Source organism: Haliotis rubra, unplaced genomic scaffold (genome assembly GCF_003918875.1).
Source record: "Haliotis rubra isolate DU_JTF1 unplaced genomic scaffold, ASM391887v1 Scf95, whole genome shotgun sequence".
Lineage (NCBI taxonomy): Eukaryota > Metazoa > Mollusca > Gastropoda > Lepetellida > Haliotidae > Haliotis > Haliotis rubra.
The window spans coordinates 1,046,275-1,066,225 of NW_025767690.1; the positions used below are offsets into that span (position 1 = coordinate 1,046,275).

Sequence of the window (19,951 nt, forward strand, 5' to 3'; positions counted from 1 at the left end):
ACGCTTTACCTACTAGCCTACCCCTAACCAACAGAACCTATAGTGTGAATCTGCCGAACACAGTCATCCATCCAGGGACTCTCGAGACCAGCGCTGCTTGAATAATAATAATAATAATAATAATAATAATAGTGGATATTTGTAAAGCGCCAGTGTCCACCCACTCATGCATGCTCATGGCGCATTAAAACTATTTACAGAAGAAGGGCAAAATGTCAATTATAAGCTTTAGTAAAAAGGAATGTCTTTAGGGCCTTCTTAAAAGAGTCCAGGTTTGATTTGGAGCGGCAGAGAGTTCCATAAGAGAGGCGCGACATGTTGAAAACTCCTCTTCCAAAAGAGGTGAGCCGAGCTTGGGGTACTTTGAGGAGCTGCTTATCCTGGGAACGTAGAGTTCTGGAAGGCACATACTGGGTTAGGAGAGATGAGAGATATGTAGGGGCAAGGTTGTTGAGACACTTACAGACTGTACACAGAACACAGGCTTGAACACAGCAAACCTTAGCGTAACGAGCGACCACTTTAACCACTAGGCTACCCCACCGTCCCTTTAATATAGAAACATGCACTATGTGAATATATGTGTGAAATGTCTCCATCTACCTCTTCATATTTCAGCCATGGCACACGAACGCTGGCGTCATCACCTCGACTATCTCATCACCATACTCGGATCAAGCATCGCATCCGGTGTCTTTATCAAGTTTCCGTATTTCTGTATGCGAAATGGGGGAGGTAAATCGCCTTAATAATTCGTTTTGAAATTAATTTCGTCTGTGAGTATTCTCAAGTTATGTAAACGTGAGTGAGTTAGTTAGTTGGGTTGTGCGTCGCTTTTAGCAATATTCCAGCAATATCACGGCGGTGGACACCAGAAATGGGTTCCACACACTGTACCCATGAGGGGAATCTAACCCGAGTATTTAAAAATGAAAAACACGAAATGGTTATTCTGTAACAAATTTAACAGGGGTCTTACAGGGCGTTTTGTACCTTCAGTTTGCTGCGCCTCGGTTCTGTTGTCAACCTTGTAACGTATATTATGCTTCTGGCATATATACACATGGAACTTACACATGGAACATACACAATAAGGCAACCCTTAATATATTTCATCATAGTGATCTAGCTATCAGTTATGATGATATAGGAATTAGGGTTGCGTATTGCCAAAATTTTCGTATTGCGATATTTTGTGATATGTTGTTGGCGTACTGCAATATGCATTGCAATAAATTGTGAAAGTGTCACACATGGTTTAAGGTAATGAAATTACTGTTTCCTTTCTTTTGAAAGAATGCCACTGGCCACTGGCGAAACTCAGATGTGATGTACAAGAGATCAATTGAAAATGTTTCCAAATTGAAGAATTTGCTTCAAAGTTTACAACTCGATAAAAAACGTCTGCAGCGGCGTCCGCCATTTTGGTTTGTTAATCCCTACAAAGAGTGCCGGCACCAACGTATTTTGTTTTATTAATATGGTTTAAAAGTCACGCAAATGCAGTTATATGGCCAATGAACATAATATCTATTAATGTATAATAATATAAAAGAAATACAAATGTTATTAGTATTTTTGACTACATCACGAAAATTACCGATCATGGTCACAGAAATTGCCGATCGTATCGGGAGAACCGGTTCGCGAAAAATGTACCGCAATATATCGTATTGTGATGTTCGAATTGCAATATAACGGTTAACCGGTATTTTCACCCACCCCTATTATGACTGGGGCCATTGTTTAGTAGCACATTTGAGGTAATGAAAAACAATGTTACAGTTTGAAAGGCTTTGAGAAGCATGCTACCAACTCATGTCATGAAAAGCACTACCTCTGCCTGGCCGTTAACATGGCGAGGAGAAGATTTTCATTTGGATTGCGATGGCAGATAGTGGGTATGCATGCAGCTGTCATGTCATTCACGGCCATCATCCGTCAGCTTGGTTACTGCCACTCTGTCATCAGTAGACTTAACCGGAAACACCAACAAACAGACGCTGTCAAGGATCGACCAAGACCAGGTCAACCCAGGAAGACCACTCCAGCGGAAGATGGCAGTCTTGTTTCTCTACATGAGGCGTGGACCCTTCACCACGAGCACTCTTTCGCGTGAGTGAGTATGGTATACACCGCTTTTAGCAATATTCCAGCAACATCACGGCGGAGGACACCAGAAATGGGCTTTACACATTATACCCATATGGGGAATCAAACCCGGGTCTTCAGTGTGACGAGCGGACGCTTTAACAATAAGACTACCCCACCGCCCCGTTTGAAACAGCTCTGGGAGCCCAACAGACCGTCTCATGTACATCAAAGGCAACGGCTACAGTGGTGTTTTGCTCGTTGGCGCTGGAATATTCGGACCTGGAGACAGATGCAATTGCCAGACAAAATCAGGATCCTGCTTTATGTTACGGATGGTCGTCCGAGAGTTCAGAGACGTATTACCGATGCTAGTAGGGGAACATTCATCCAACTGATCCCTTTTGCGGAGGCTCAGTTATGGTGTGGGGATGGATCTCCCATGACTGTAAGTTGACACTGGTTACTGTACAGGTAGACATTGATGGACATCACGGACATTCTTGATGAAGTTGTTGTGCCACAGTTTGATAGCCATCCATTTTCTTCCCGCACCATATTCATGGACGACAACGCTAGGCCACATCGTTTCCTTGCTGTGGGAAAATTCTTGCGGACTAAAGCTGCTGAGACTCTCCCTGGCCTGCAAGGAGCCCTGATCTGAACCCCATCAAACACATCTCGGACATTCTTGGTCGTCGTTTGCAGGCAAGGGACCCTCATGCACAACATGTTTGTGAATTGGAGGCGACATTGCATGAGGAGAGGCAATTGCCTCGGAGACGTATCTATATCGAGGACGTATATAAACTCTGTCAAAAAAGAAACGCAACCCCTGTATTTTAGAGATTTTGATCTGAAGTTTTAGGACGACACGGCATTTTTATTATTTAAGACAGAAGTCTGAAATTTGGCAGAATAATAACCCAGATGGGCATGTTTAAAATTGTCATTTCAAAAGTCATCTCACAGACACCAGTTTGTCACCAGGGGGGCGTCTTTCTCAGTATCTCGTATGAGCACCACGCGCTGCAATCACTGCACGGCATCTCCTTGGACAAGAACGGATAAGACGCCGGATTCTTTCCTGGGGAATGGCTCTCCACTCCTCCTGCAGTGCAACGGCGAGCTGTTGCAGCGTCTGTGGCGGCGGCTGACGTTGACGTACGCGTCGATCCAGAGTATCCCACAGGTGTTCAATAGGGTTGAGGTCTGGTGATTTAGAAGGCCATGGCAAGACATTGACGTTGGAATTCTGCAGAAAGTTCATTGTTGCACGTGCAGTATGAGGCCGGGCGTTGTCCCGTTGAAAATCTGTGTCTGTTGGTCAATAATCGGGAGAAGGTGAAGCTCTAACACGTGGTTGATGTAACGTTGGGCTGTCAGGTTCCCTGGAACGATCACCAAGTCTGATTTCTGGTTGTATGAGATGGTTCCCCAAACCATGACGCTTTCTCCGCCAAATCTGTCCACCTGTCGGACGCAGATGGGCGCAAAACGTTTATGACGTCTCCTATACAGACGCTGTCTTCCGTCGTGACGTTGCAAAAGAAAACGTGATTCATCAGAAAACCAGATTCGCCTCCAGTTTTGTAAAGTCCGTATCCTTACGTTGTTGCACCACCTGAGTCGTCGGCGTCGATGTAGGGGCGTAGTACAGGTCCAACAACTGGTCTACAGGCACGTAAACCCGCTTCTTTCAGGCGGTTCCTAATCGTTTGAGCTGACACTCTCCTCAAACCTGGTATTTGTGTGGCAGTCACGGTTGGTAGGGCATGCCGATTACGCAGGTGATGGACCCGGATGTACCGATCTTGAAGGGGGGTCGTGATTCTTGGCCTTCCACTTCTCGGGCGATCGTTGGTCAAATTGAAGTTGTTGTAGCGGCTCCAAAGTCGGGATATCGTTGTTTTGTGAACATTTAGGTGCCGTGCAACAGTTCCAAAACTTTCTCCGGCTTTGAACACGACCAATGGCGATATTTCGGTCGGCAGCACTCAATCGTGGCATTTTAACACAGCTTTTCGGCGACAAATGAATGAATATAATACGAAAGCACATGGGCTTTTATACACCCCTACATTAACTGCCATTTTCATGATTTGCATGTGTTTTTTTTGTGCGAAGTCACCATGAGGGTCATTTCATGCGTTGTGACGGAATAAGCAATAAAATACACTTATGCGTACAAATGCAGTTGTTTGGATGGTAATCTTCATTAATTACGTGTATAATTTCAATACATTCGAATAAAATTTAGTTTGGAAGCAATAACTTCATTCAAACGAATTTTTCATATCTGAGGACAGGGGTTGCGTTTCTTTTTTGACAGAGTTTATTACTATTGATTCCATGAATTCTGTATATTAACCTGGACATAACAAAAAGGACTTAAGTATAACTAAGTAACTTAAACCTTAGTACTTCCGGTGAACCTTTTCGAATGGTCTCATGGTTGTCGGTTGACAGAAAGGAACCGATAAGCCAGCTATTCCGACTGTCAACAGTTGTGACAGACAATCAGGGTTGTACACTAAGTAACTTAAGTATAACAGTATAATTATATTATCTATAGACATATATTAACATAAATTAACAGTACATATATATATTAGCCCGTGCTCTGAATGTTTTATCCATCCTTAGTCCTACCCATCCTTATACAAATCGACTGCTGAGAAGGGTAATAGGTCATGTTGTTAAATATACACTTGGTACTCGTACAATTATCACTGAAAGATTCAATATTCCTTATGGAAAGAGGGTCAGTAATTTTAAATTCACAGAATTGACTTGGAGAACTTGGCAGGAACAAGAAACAATGTTTTAATACTCGAGATAACCTTCCGTGTTTTGAAATGTGGGGTATAAAGTATCTCAGATAAATATTATTTTTATTTCGAATCGAGCCTTTATATTCTTTCTGTATGCATCGTTGTGTAGGCTATCTATAGATTGGTGTTTTTTCTGTTTGATATCGGATGGATTTTGATACCTTATTTTGATCAAAACTAAGATTTTTCAGTGTCATGGTAGAAGGGATGGTACCTTGAATAAACAATGACAGAATATGTTCGTTCATGGTCTAACTGTATGATTATTGTATGATTGATATTCAGGAGCTTACATAATTGTGTTCACCATCTTCACCATCCTTGCCGCCATTCCGTGTGTATTCCTGGAAATGGTCATTGGCCAGTTTTCTCAAGGAGGCCTTATCAAAGTCTGGAACCTTTGTCCTCCATTCAAAGGTAGGCTGGTATTTGAATTGTTACAGTGTTCTACCTCGATAGCCAGGAATAAATTCTGTGATGATATTGGTAAATGGCCAGTCTCTCAACAGTGAATTAACACAGTGAGTGATTAGGTTCGTTCGGTACCACATTGAAAACTTCAGTTGCATGAGTTACCACTCATGAAGACGAACATGCTTGGTTGTTGTTGTTTTACGCCGCACTCAGCAATATTCCAGCGAAATGACGGCTGTCTGTAAATAGTCAAATATTGACCAGACAATCCAGTGATCAACAGCATGAGCAAGGACCTACGCAATTGGGAGCCGATGACATGTGTCAACCAAGTCAGCAAGCCTGACCACTCGATCCCGTTAGTCGCCTTTTACGACAAGCATGGGTTACTGAAGACCAATTCTAACCCGGGCCTTCACGGGTTATACAAACAGGGCCTTGGGAAGCCTAGACACATACATAACAAGGCCGAATGCGAGATTCTGGCACCCGTACTGCCTGGTTCCAGGGGTCTGTCTGGCACCCACGGAACAAATTCCCAGTTTCCAAGATAACCATTGACAAATACCATGACACATGCAATTCAGAAGAAGTTACAGAACAACTGAATTGTTTCTCTGAATATTCATGTTTTATAATATAGAGGCATGAATTGAAGTATACTGCTAAAAAACACCGATTTTCATCTCTGACTCTTGTCAATCTTCCGATTTGGGATATTCTTTAACTTCTTCTGGCATAGATTATATAGAAGCGACAAAACCCTATCCATATTCATAAGAAATCTCTGCCACAAGCAGAGTCGATTGTACAATTGTGACCATATCATGAGTATATATTTGTTTCAGCAGTATAACAGCTGTACGATGTTGTCTGTAAACAAATCGAGTCTGAACCAGACAATCCAGGGATTGTCACCATGTCATACGATAACAGAGCATGTGTTAATAAATCACTATGAAATAGTGGTGATACCAGGTGTTTAAAATGAATTCCTGTGTTTTATTTTACAAGGTATTGGAATTGGCATAGTAATATCAACCTGGCTCTATAACTGTTACTACAACGTGATCTTCTCCTGGTTCCTGTTCTACATGTTCAAGTCGTTCTCCTCCATCCTTCCCTGGTCAAACTGTGACAACTCCTGGAACACTCCAGCATGTGTATCTGGCGACACCGTCGTCGGTCTGACGTACACCAACGTCACTAACGTCACTGAAAACGCTATAAGTGGAGGTACTCCGAACTTCACTAACATCACTGTTCCTGGAATGACTGCTGCAGAAGAGTTTTGGAGGTTAGACTGAAATCGACCTTGACCTTTTATAAACATAAAGTAAAATTTTGATTTCAGAGACCAGCAAAGTGCGTGTTTAGAATTAAAGTATCACAACAATGACGGAAATGACAAAAACGGAAGATAAGACACCGATGTATAATGAGTGTCGGTTGACTGAAAATGATTTTTGTGTTTCAACAGCATATATGTTTGTTCATACTTAAAGTATGATTGTTTGTTTGTTTGTTGCTAAATGCCACATTTGTCAGTATTCCAGCTGTATGTTTGGTTGGTTGTTATTGTTGGTTTGTTTCACGCCGTACGGATCTTCACAGGTCCCAACTGTATGACGACGGCATGGAAATAGCTGAATCTGGACCAGATATTCCCGTGATTACTTTTGTGAGGAATTATCCAGGCCGTCAGTTTTGACTGTTGGCACCAGTATCACAGACAGGTGTTAATACATAGCATGTTCAGACTCGGTTGACACATGCCATTGCATCCCAGTTCATACGTTGATGCCCATGCTGTTGATCACTGGATTGTCTGGTCCAGACTCGATTATTTACAGACCGACGTCAATATAGCTGTAATATTTTGCTGAGTGCAGGCGTTAAACAAACAAACAAACAAACAAACAGACAAACAAACACATGGCAAACAGTTTTTGTTCTGGTATTTGATACATTTTGAATTTCAATTCAATTTTGAATGAAACTGTTTAGGACTTCCATTGTGCTGTCCTCAATCCCCTTTTAAATTTCAAATTTATTTAATGATGTAGTCTTTCCACACTTTCAGATTCCACGTTTTGGAAATCACTGATGGTCTGGATTACCTTGGTGGTATAAGATGGCCTCTTGCGGGGTGCCTGGCCTGTACGTACGTCATCGTATACCTGTGCGTGTTTAAAGGGATTAACGTGTCAGGAAAGGTATGGTATACTTACAAACATAGCGTATATACTCTATTGAATATTAAACAAACTCTGTGGATCACAACTTCCTTTATTTCCTGCTTGACACCGGTACAGGAATCTGTGTCGAAACGTCGCACTCACGAAATAAAAGAAGTTGTTCAATAATGTACTTCCTAACTTCTAAAATGACGCTCAAAGACTTTAAGGAGTATATACTCAAGTGAAGATCGTTTACGTCTCAGTCAATGTGAACCTACTGATATTGTCATGGTTTGTTTAGATCGTCTATATCAGGAACAATGTGAACCTACTGATATTGTCATGGTCTGTTTAGATCGTTTACGTCACGAACAATGTCAACCTACTGTTTAGATCGTCTACGTCACGAACAATGTCAACCTACTGATATTGTCATGGTCTGTTTAGATCGTTTACGTCACGAACAATGTCAATCTACTGATATTGTCATGGTCTGTTTAGATCGTCTACGTCACGAACAATGTCAACCTACTGATATTGTCATGGTCTGTTTAGATCGTCTACGTCACGAACAATGTCAACCTACTGATATTGTCATGGTCTGTTTAGATCCTTTACGTCACGAACAATGTCAACCTACTGACATTGTCATGGTTTGTTTAGATCGATAACGTCACGAACAATGTCAACCTACTGATATTGTCATGGTCTGTTTAGATCGTCTACGTCACGAACAATGTCAACCTACTGATATTGTCATGGTCTGTTAAGATCGTCTACGTCACGAACAATGTCAACTTACTGATATTGTCATGATCTGTTTAGATCGTCTACGTCACCGTGGGCATCCCCTACATCCTGGTGACGGTCTTCCTCATCCGGGGATGTCTACTTCCGGGCGCAATGGACGGGATTTACTTCTACATATACCCACAATTTGAAAAACTTCAAGACCCCAATGTACGGACATTACGTTTATCAACAAGTAGACATTAGTAGATACGATTTATTTATGACATTATTGCCTCTAAAATGATATCATTGAAATGTTTTGCTGATATATTCATATTATTTGTAAACATGACTTTGTGGTTCTTGTCCATTTGCTAAAGAACATACAAATACAAGAATTTGTACCAATAACGAATATCAACAACGTGTTAAGTAGATACCCATTACATTTTTCTTTTGCCACAAATGTGGAAAGAGCATATTAGTTCTTCGTAGGAATGTGTACCCGTAACAGACATCAAGGACACATTAGGTACATGCCCATTACATATTTTTTCTTTTGACACAGGTATGGACATACGCGTTTGGTTTTTTTATAAGAATTTTGTACCTGTTTTGCTGATAGTAATATTATATGTAAACATGATTTTTGTGGTTCTTATCCATTTGCTTAGTGACATACAATTAGAATTTGTACCAATAACGACTATCAACAACATGTTAATTACGTGCCCATTACATTTTTCTTTTGCCACAAATATGGATAGAGGCTCGTAGCTTGTCATAAGAATTTGTACCTGTAACGAACATTAAAGACACGATAGGTACATGCCCATTACATTTTTCTATTGCCACAAATATGGATAGTGGCTCGTAGTTTGTCATAAGAATTTGTACCTGTAACGAACATTAAAGACACGATAGGTACATGCCCATTACATTTTTCTATTGCCACAAATATGGATAGAGGCTCGTAGCTTGTCATAAGAATTTGTACCTGTAACGAACATTAAAGACACGATAGGTACATGCCCATTACATTTTTCTTTTGCCACAAATATGGATAGAGGCTCGTAGTTTGTCATAAGAATTTGTACCTGTAACGAACATTAAAGACACGATAGGTACATGCCCATTACATTTTTCTATTGCCACAAATATGGATAGAGGCTCGAAGCTTGTCATAAAAATTTGTACCTGTAACGAACATTGAAGACACGATAGGTACATGCCCATTACATTTTTCTTTTGCCACAAATATGGATAGAGGCTCGTAGCTTGTCATAAGAATTTGTACCTGTAACGAACATTAAAGACACGATAGGTACATGCCCATTACATTTTTCTTTTGCCACAAATATGGATAGAGGCTCGAAGCTTGTCATAAGAATTTGTACCTGTAACGAACATTGAAGACACGATAGGTACATGCCCATTACATTTTTCTTTTGCCACAAATATGGATAGAGGCTCGAAGCTTGTCATAAGAATTTGTACCTGTAACGAACATTAAAGACACGATAGGTACATGCCCATTACATTTTTCTTTTGCCACAAATATGGATAGAGGCTCGTAGTTTGTCATAAGAATTTGTACCTGTAACGAACATTAAAGACACACGATAGGTACATGCCCATTACATTTTCTATTGCCACAAATATGGATAGAGGCTCGTAGCTTGTCATAAGAATTTGTAACGAACCTGTAACGAACATTAAAGACACGATAGGTACATGCCCATTACATTTTTCTTTTGCCACAAATATGGATAGAGGCTCTTGTCAGAAGAATTTGGACCTAGAGCGAGTTTGTCATGAAGACAAGGGAATTTACATTTTTTTTCTTTACCTGTAACGAACATTAAAGACACGATAGGTACATGCCCATTACAAATATTTTCTAGTTTGCCACAACATTAAAGACACGATGGTACATAGAGGCTCTATTAGCCACAAATATTGTCATAAGAATTTGTACCTGTAACGAACATTAAAGACACGATAGGTACATGCCCATTACATTTTTCTTTGCCACAAATATGGATAGAGGCTCGTAGCTTGTCATAAGAATTTGTACCTGTAACGAACATTAAAGACACGATAGGTACATTCTTTGCCACAAATACATGCCCATTACATTTTCTGTAACGAACATTGCCACAAATATGGATAGAGGCTCGTAGCTTGTCATAAGAATTTGTACCTGTAACGAACATTAAAGACACGATAGGTACATGCCCATTACATTTTTCTATTGCCACAAATATGGATAGAGGCTCGTAGCTTGTCATAAGAATTTGTACCTGTAACGAACATTAAAGACACGATAGGTACATGCCCAGGTACATTTTTCTTTTGCCACAAATATGGATAGAGGCTCGTATTTTGTCATAAGAATTTGTACCTGTAACGAACATTAAAGACACGATAGGTACATGCCCATTACATTTTTCTTTGCCACAAATATGGATAGAGGCTCGTAGTTTGTCATAAGAATTTGTACCTGTAACGAACATTAAAGACACGATAGGTACATGCCCATTACATTTTTCTTTTGCCACAAATATGGATAGAGGCTCGTAGCTTGTAATAAGAATTTGTACCTGTAACGAACATTAAAGACACGATAGGTACATGCCCATTACATTTTTCTTTTGCCACAAATATGGATAGAGGCTCGTAGCTTGTCATAAGAATTTGTACCTGTAACGAACATTAAAGACACGATAGGTACATGCCCATTACATATTTCTGTAACGAACAACAAGAACACTAAAGTGTTTCTTTTGCGACAGATATGGATAGAGGCCTGTAGATTCTCACTGTTCTCGATGGGTATTGCAATGGGATATATCATTACGTTGTCTGGCCACAACAAATCTAATAACAACTGTTTCAGGTAACCATTTAAACACCTTGTCACTCATTCTAATTCGTAACAATTTTGAGAAGTCTTAAGTAGGTCTTAGCAGTTTACTGCTCATTGAATGGCCGTTATGTCTATTCTGGCCCCAGAAGAGGCACAACAATTCGTGGTTGAAAGTTGCAACCAATGTACTGAAAGAATCCTTTGATCGAGTTTTCGAAACCCAGATGAGTCCAAATATGTTTCTTGGGTGGTCAGCTCTCGGCCCCTTATGTATTGTCAGGGTGCCCCAGAACAGGTACTGATCATTGCTCACAGTGTTAACCATTTGATATTAACCAGAGGCATTGATAACAGTTACTGTTGAATAAATTATGCATGTCACATAACACACAGTGACTCATGATTATATGCCTTTCTATAACCCGACTTAATAATATAACATATTTTCTTCAAACAGGGACGCCATCGTCGTATGTTTTGTGGATTTGTTTTCTACAATTTTCGTCGGATTTTCCTTCTTTGCAATCGTTGGCCACGTTGCCTTCAAAAGTGGAGTAACTGTTGAAGCATTCGAATCATCAGGTTTGTAGAAGCCTTAGGTTTCACATCAATGGAAATACGTATGTAACGTAATTGTAAAAAGGGTTTGGAAGTGTTTTAATTGTGCTTGCGAGATGCTGCACCATGTTTGTGGAAAGACGCGTTTTGGGGGTCAGACTCGCTGACTTGGTAACACATGTCATCGTATCCCAACTGCGTAGATCGATGCTCATGCTGATGATCACTACAACATCTGGTCCTGACTCGATTATGTACAGACCGCCGCCATATAGCTGGAATATTGATGTGTGCTGGGTTAGCCTAGCGGTTAAAGTGTTCGCTCGTCACGCAAAGACCCAGGTTCGATTCCCCATATGGGTACAGTGTGTGAGGCCCATTTCTGGTCTCCCCCGCCGTGATATTGCTGGAATAATGCTAAAACCGGCGTGAAAATCATACTCACTCACTCTATTGCTTAGGTCCTGTACCACAGTGACGCACACGAAGCTCAATATTGAGCTTACCTTGAACAAGTGACTTTTGTTCGTTGTCACGAAAGATCTCGAGTGAGCCCAGCAATCCCTACTAGAGATTGAGAGTTAGGATAGCGTTTAGCATGTTTATTATTATTTATTCCAAATACTAAGAATAATTTCATCACGCAACATAACAATTAATCATATCTGTGTTTATATCTAGGATTCAACCTTGGATTTATCGTCTTCCCCGAAATCCTGACTTACCTCCCCTTGCCGCAGCTGTGGTCTGTATTGACCTTTGTGATGTTGATGGCACTGGAAATTGATTCAATGGTACCAACCGTAATCTCAAACTATAACTTATAAAAATAATACAACTATTCACAGTGGTGTTCCACCCGTGAAGATCCGGGATAGAATTGATCTTCTGTAACCCATGCTTGTCGTTAGGCGACTAACAGTATCGGGTGGTCTGGCTCGCTGACATGGTTGACACATGTCATCGTATCCCAGTTGCGTATATCGATGCTCATGCTGTTGATCACTTGATTGTCTGGTCCAGACTCGATTATTTACAGACCGACGCCATATAGCTAGAATATTGCTGAGTACGGCGTTAAACAACAAACCAACCAGCCAAACCAACTTCCTGTATCTAAGATTTCTGTCTTGGGTGTAAATAATAACACTGTACAACCGTTATCGATTGAACTCTGTTCGAGCGTCTATTTTGTGAGAAAGGTAAGCATGCACAGGATAAATAGTTTCGATTGAATGACGATATTATTTCTAGATTCAAGATTCAAGATTCTTTATTTCGGTATTATTGGCCAAATGGCCTATTGTATAATTACAATAACAATTTTAATCACTTAGTCAATTGATTTACAGGAATTATGTATGAGGAAAACATGTTTCAAGTACAAGGCAACATATTCAATGGTGTTTATATTTGTTGAGTTCAAAATTGATATCAAAATTTGCTTACTTCTAGGTTGTACATTACTAATATATAGCCATGGTAGAAATGTCTCCCGAATATGAGTATATTTTGGGCAAAAAAAGAATACATGGTACTCATCTTCAATTTTAAGTCATTCACAACTTTTACATACTATATCCACAATATTGCCGTCGCATGATTTTAATCTGCGATATCCATTAATCTTTAAAACATATAATGAAATTCTGAATTTACATAAACTTTTTCTTAAAGATTTAACATTTATGTTTTACGGGCAGTACTCAGGTTGTAACACTGATTTATTACATGCATAAAATGACAGATATTTGCATGAAGAAATATTATTATGCCAATCCTATGCACATATATCAAATAAGCGTTGTTGTAGATTATGTATAAATAGTTTTTCATTCCCAACAAATTGGCAAAAATATACGAATGAAAAACCACAATCAAACAATAAAGAGCGAATTTGCGAGACCCAGTTATGCTTACCACTTTCATCAATTGACTTAAGCATTAAATAGCACTGATATAGATACCTAGATGTATGTAAACAATTATCCAATATTTAACAGCTCGTATTTTACTAGTTACAAACATATTACAACGACCGGTTTCTCCAAGCACAGCCTTATTTGAAGCATATTTACCAATCGAGAGAACACGTTTAAAGTAAGTAGTTTGAACTGTTTCAGTGTTACTATGGTATTCTAATACCCATACCTCAGCTCCATATATATTGGGCTATTTTTGTGTCAAATATATTACATGCAGTTTTGAAAGACATGTATGAAGTTTTTCTAAACAGACTGAAAATAGAATGTAATGCTTTCCTTGCTGGAGATGCTAATACTTTACAAGCCATAGACCAGTTCAATCTAGATGACAACATTATACCTAAGTATTTATAATAAGTAACTGACTTCAACTGAGAACCCCCATTGTACCAGTTTTCATTACGTTTCAATACACCGCAATTTTGAAATACAATAATATTTGTCTTTTTCAAATTGACATGAAGTCCCCAGTTGTTACAGAAGTTATACAACACATCAAGTTGCTGTTGGAGACCAAGAACTGTATAGGAGAACATATTGACATCATCTGCAAACAATAACATCATAATGTCGTCGATATCTTGAGTAACAAATATACCATGTTTACATGGCCTAAATACAGCTGTAATAAGTTCATTAATAAAAAATATAAACAGAAGCGGACTTAAAATGCACCCTTGTCTGACTCACGATGATGTCATAAAACAATCTGTTCTCATACCGTCAGGCTTCAAACAAGCTTTCACAGATGAATACAAACTGACAAGAATATTATACATTTTATCGTTGCAACCCTTCTTTAACAAAATATAAAGTAGTTTTTTGTCCGTTCAGCAAAATCAAACGCTTTCTGGAAATCTATAAAGGCGTAGTAGAGTCTTCCTTTAACTCGAGATAGGTACTTTGTTACTATATCCTGTAGAGTAAATACATTGTCAGTAGTTGTGTAATTACTCCTAAATTCAGTTTGTGCCTCCAAAAGTAGTTCATTTATGTCCACCCATTTGCGCAAGCGATTATCTATGACAGCAGTGAAGAGTTTTCCAGTGACATTAAGATGCGTAATTCCCCGTTAGTTATTAGGGTCGGCCAAGGCTCTTGAATATAGGCAATATCATACCAATGTATTTCTAGGTGCCTACAGTGGATATACTGATGGAAGCGTTTGGGGATATTTTCCCCACAATAGCCAGGAGACGTCGGCTAGTTATTGCTGGGATTCTGTTGAGCAATTTCCTCATGGGCATCATGCTTATCACACAGGTACACTCAGGACTTGACAAAGATATTCATATGATCTCCTTGGTTTAACGGTGTTGAGTCACCCACGTATGTACATAGTAACACAAACGACACATTTCAGATACTCCTGCACAGTTACTACTATACCATAAGTATGTGTCTGTTGATCAAAACTGTATTACACTCACGTACGTTATTCATGGTAATTCAATCAGTACTTTTACTGCCATCATGCACATGTTCTGTCCATGGTGTGTCTGTTTTTATGAAAAATGAACATGTATATTTAATTGCACGTTGCTGTATATCTTAAATGTCATACATGTTATATTTGGGATTACACTTTCTCGGTAAACTACACATCCACTATTGATAGTGAGACGACACACAGAATGTTTCTTGAAGCATCTTAGACTTCAATACTTCAGGGTGGCATCTACGTACTGACGCTGTTTGACTGGTATGCCTACTTCCCCTCTCTTGCTCTCTACGCCACGTTGGAGTGCGTTGTGGTTGGCTGGTTTTATGGTAAGTCATTTATTTAATTGTTTTTATCGCTGCTTCGATTCCTCCATATTTCAATAAGGTTCGCGAACCTGCATTTTCACCCCGTTTCCTCAATTATATTCTCGTTATTTCAATTATTTTTTTCTGAATCTAAAAATATGTTTACGAAAATATCGAGTATATTCCTGCAATTTTCATTATTTTCCGGAACTGTGGAGTTAAAACTGTTAAACCAACGAGAAAATACTTGAATTATTTGTAAGGCTCAATCAAATTTGTTGCAAGGCATAGTTATATTTTGTGAAGTTTCCGGTTTAGATTTGGTCCCCGGTAACCAGACCGCCTCCGTGGTGTAGTGGTTAGAGCGTCCGCCCGGAATGCGGAAGGTCGCGGGTTCGATCCCCGACCGCGTCATACCAAAAGACGTTGAAATATGGTACTTGTTGCTACCTGCCTGGTGCTCGGCATTAATGGGTACAACAAGGACTGGTCGGCTCGGAGTCAGTATAATGTGTCTGAGTCGGATATTCATGCTTCACTGCGGCATGGTATCTCAGTGGGCTAGCACTATAAAACCAGCTCCAGTCTGGGTTAGTACAAGCTGCCACACATACACATACACACATTCATGCACTTCGTCATATGAACGAAATATTCTCAAGCACGACGTTAAACCCAATTCCACCACCACCACCACCCCGGTAACCAATAGTTGTCGTGCGAGACAGCGTAGTAGACAAGATTACCGGGCTCGCTGACCCCGATGTTGGTTTATCTTGTAGGGACGTGGTTGTTTGTGTTAAACAAACAAACATGTTGTCATTTAATACAGGGTGTATGCGGTAATGTTATTTCATGTCAGTGTCTTCTCTCTCGTTTTAATGCAGGCATACAGAGACTTAAAGGTAACATCAGCGTCATGTGGGGGAAAAGTGCTCCAAGGATCATCATGATTGCAATCCGATTCATCTGCCCTGTGTTGCTGATGGTGAGCTTAATACACAGATCCGCGAGGATGCTTGTTAACTGTCACTCCAAACGGGACATTATTTAACTGATCCTTGAAGAGTGTGAGTGAGTTTAGTTTTAAGCCACACTCAGCAATATTCCAGCTATATGGCGGCGGTTTGTAAATAAGACAATCCAGTGATCAACAGCATGAGCATCGATCTACACAACTGGAATATGATGACATGTATCAACCAAGTTGTGGGCCACAGGTTCCACCACAAACAAACTATCAATGTTTTCCTACTGATCGTCTTCTGCTATTCCCTGTATTCGTACCTTCCTCCTAAGTACGGGTAATATATCTATCCTGCTTGGGCCACAGGTTCCACCACAAACTATCAATGGTCTTTCTATTCCTACAGATCGTCCTGCTTGGGCCACAGGTTCCACTACAAACTATCAATGGTCTTTCTATCCCTACAGATCTTCCTGCCTGGGCTACAGGTTCCACCACAAACTATCAATGGTCTTTCTATTCTACAGATGGGCCACAGGTTCCACTACAGATCTCTATCCTACAGATCTTCCTTGGGCCACAGGGTTCTATCACTATTCCTACTGATCTTCCTGCTCGGACCACAGGTTCCACTACACAAAAACTATCAATGGTCTTCAATCCCTACAGATCGTCCTGCCTGGGCTACAGGGTTCCACCACAGATCTTTCTATTCCCTGTCCTTGTTCCACCACAAACTATCAATGGTCTTTCTATTCCAGATCTTCCTGTTGGGCCACCCACAAACTATCAATGGTCTTTCTATCCCTACAGATCGTCCTGCCTGGGCTACAGGTTCCACCACAAACTATCAATGGTCTTTCTATCCCTACAGATCTTCCTGCTTGGGCCACAGGTTCCACCACAAACTATCAATGGTCTTTCTATCCCTACAGATCTTCCTGCTGGGCTACAGGTTCCACCACAAACTATCAATGGTCTTTCTATTCCTACAGATCGTCCTGCTTGGTTCCACCTACAAACTATCAATGGTCTTTCTATTCCTACAGATCTTTCCTGCTTGGGCCATAGGTTCCACCACAAACTATCAATGGTCTTTCTATTCCTACAGATCGTCCTGCTTTGGTCTTTCAATTCCTACAGATCTTCCTGTTTTGGGCTACAGGTTCCACCACAAACTATCAATGGTCTTTCTATTCCTACAGATCGTCCTGCTTGGGCCACAGGTTCCACCACAAACTATCAATGGTCTTTCTATTCCTACAGATCTTTTCCTGTTTGGGCCACAGGTTCCACCACAAACTATCAATGGTCTTTTCTATTCCTACAGATCGTCCTGCCTGGGCTACAGGTTCCACCACAAACTATCAATGGTCTTTCTATTCCTACAGATCTTCCTGCTTGGGCCACAGGTTCCACCACAAACTATCAATGGTCTTTCAATCCCTACAGATCGTCCTGCTTGGGCCACAGGTTCCACCACAAACTATCAATGGTCTTTCAATCCCTACAGATCGTCCTGCTTGGGCCACAGGTTCCACCACAAACTATCAATCCCTACAGATCTTCCTGCTTGGGCCACAGGTTCCACCACAAACTATCAATGGTCTTTCTATTCCTACAGATCTTCCTGCTTGGACCATAGGTTCCACCACAAACTATCAATGGTCTTTCTATTCCTACAGATCGTCCTGCTTGGGCCACAGGTTCCACCACAAACTATCAATGGTCTTTCAATCCCTACAGATCTTCCTGTTTGGGCCACAGGTTCCACCACAAACTATCAATGGTCTTTCTATTCCTACAGATCGTCCTGCCTGGGCTACAGGTTCCACCACAAACTATCAATGGTCTTTCTATTCCTACAGATCTTCCTGCCTGGGCTACAGGTTCCACCACAAACTATCAATGGTCTTTCAATCCCTACAGATCGTCCTGCTTGGGCTACAGGTTCCACCACAAACTGTCAATGGTCTTTCTATCCCTACAGATCGTCCTGCTTTGGCCACAGGTTCCACCACAAACTATCAATGGTCTTTCAATCCCTACAGATCGTCCTGCTTGGGCCACAGGTTCCACCACAAACTATCAATGGTCTTTCAATCCCTACAGATCTTCCTGCTTGGGCCACAGGTTCCACCACAAACTATCAATGGTCTTTCTATTACAGATCGTCTTCTGCTATTCGCTTTATTCGTACCGGCCTCCTAAGTACGGAGACTACATCTACCCTGCTTGGGCCACAGGTCTGGGATGGGCGATATCAAGTGCATCAATCCTTCCATTCCCGGTGGTGTTTCTTTGGACTGTATACCAGACTCCAGGAAGTACACTAAAAGAGGTAAGCTAAAGTACCCGTTCTCTGTTTTATCAAACCGATACCACAATTAAAACACAATTTTAAATTTGATGTATACATGTATGTCCATTACACTACTGTCGAACCGAAGTTAATCGTGCCGCTTGGGTAACGTAAATATTAATATTTCACAACCACATTTTCTCGATGGTTTGGAATTAATTGTCTATTTTTCAAAAAGAAGATCGAGTTTTAGCTGTCACTTCGATTATAGTTTGATAAGTTCAAAAACTCTATTTTAAATTTTTGTGTGTGTGTTCCATTATTTTGTAACAAATTTCAGTTTAAAAATGCGCTAACTAGCTAACATATAGCACCAGCAGACTATCGAGAGACAGGGACATTGGAGTACTGTGCAAATATATACGGAAAACTGAGCTTTTGCTTCCATCCTTTTTCGGGAATGATCGGTTAGCCTAGTGGTTAAAGCGTCCGCTCGTCACACCGATGACCCGGGTTCGATTCCCCACATGCGTACAATGTGTGAAGCCTATTTCTGGTGTTCTGAACCCAGAAAGGCCGTGTTTTTTCCCAGCACTTTTAGGATACTTGGTTGATGCTTGGATATTCTCCCAAACATTCATCTCTTGTGACTTCATTGTAATTTGACCTGATTGTACGACAACTACATGCATGTTCTTGTAAATAAATAATCATAATATTTTAATCAAAGTAAATGCTTTCAGAAATTGCGCACGTCACTGACGCCAAACAGACAATGGCACCTTCAGTCTGCAGAGGACTCCCCAGGTGACGTCGCGCTGGAGATCTGCACAAAATTCCACGATGAGAACGACGACGAAAACGTTGAGGACAGGGGGCAAAAAGACCCAAAAAGGGGGCTTTTGTCCGTGGATGCAGACAATGCTGAGACTGAAAGTTGAAGATATTGACGTTCAGTCAAACTTCAGATATGCAGTCATGCATATAGGCTGAATACTACCGACAGGTACTTCGTGTTATGCATAATATTCGAGACACCGGCATTCGACTCATCGGAATTTGACTGTATTCGATCTCATGATGTACGGTGAAAATATGTGAAAATGTTGTCAATTGTTTTGTATATTTATACCGTTACGTCTAGGAATTAATCACTGTCTGATCACTGTTGAAACAATGAGGGAACCACATACTGCCATGCCTGATATATGCAACTGTTTTTCATGTTAAATCATGTATTATAACCGTCATCCTCTGTGTGCGCAGGATT

General features: G+C 40.5%; 1 protein-coding gene across 1 annotated transcript; it reads left to right on the plus strand.

The window, feature by feature from the left end:
* Positions 1-622: 622 nt before the first annotated feature.
* On the plus strand, positions 623-19,674 carry LOC124264933 (sodium- and chloride-dependent glycine transporter 2-like). Its single transcript, XM_046699715.1, has 13 exons — positions 623-735; positions 5,211-5,342; positions 6,354-6,636; positions 7,423-7,555; positions 8,345-8,479; positions 11,047-11,150; positions 11,578-11,702; positions 12,360-12,472; positions 14,798-14,926; positions 15,334-15,433; positions 16,300-16,400; positions 18,550-18,720; positions 19,425-19,674. Exons 1-13 carry the CDS (start codon positions 720-722, stop codon positions 19,620-19,622), a joined length of 1,740 nt encoding a protein of 579 aa, XP_046555671.1. The 5' UTR covers positions 623-719; the 3' UTR covers positions 19,623-19,674.
* Positions 19,675-19,951: the final 277 nt, after the last annotated feature.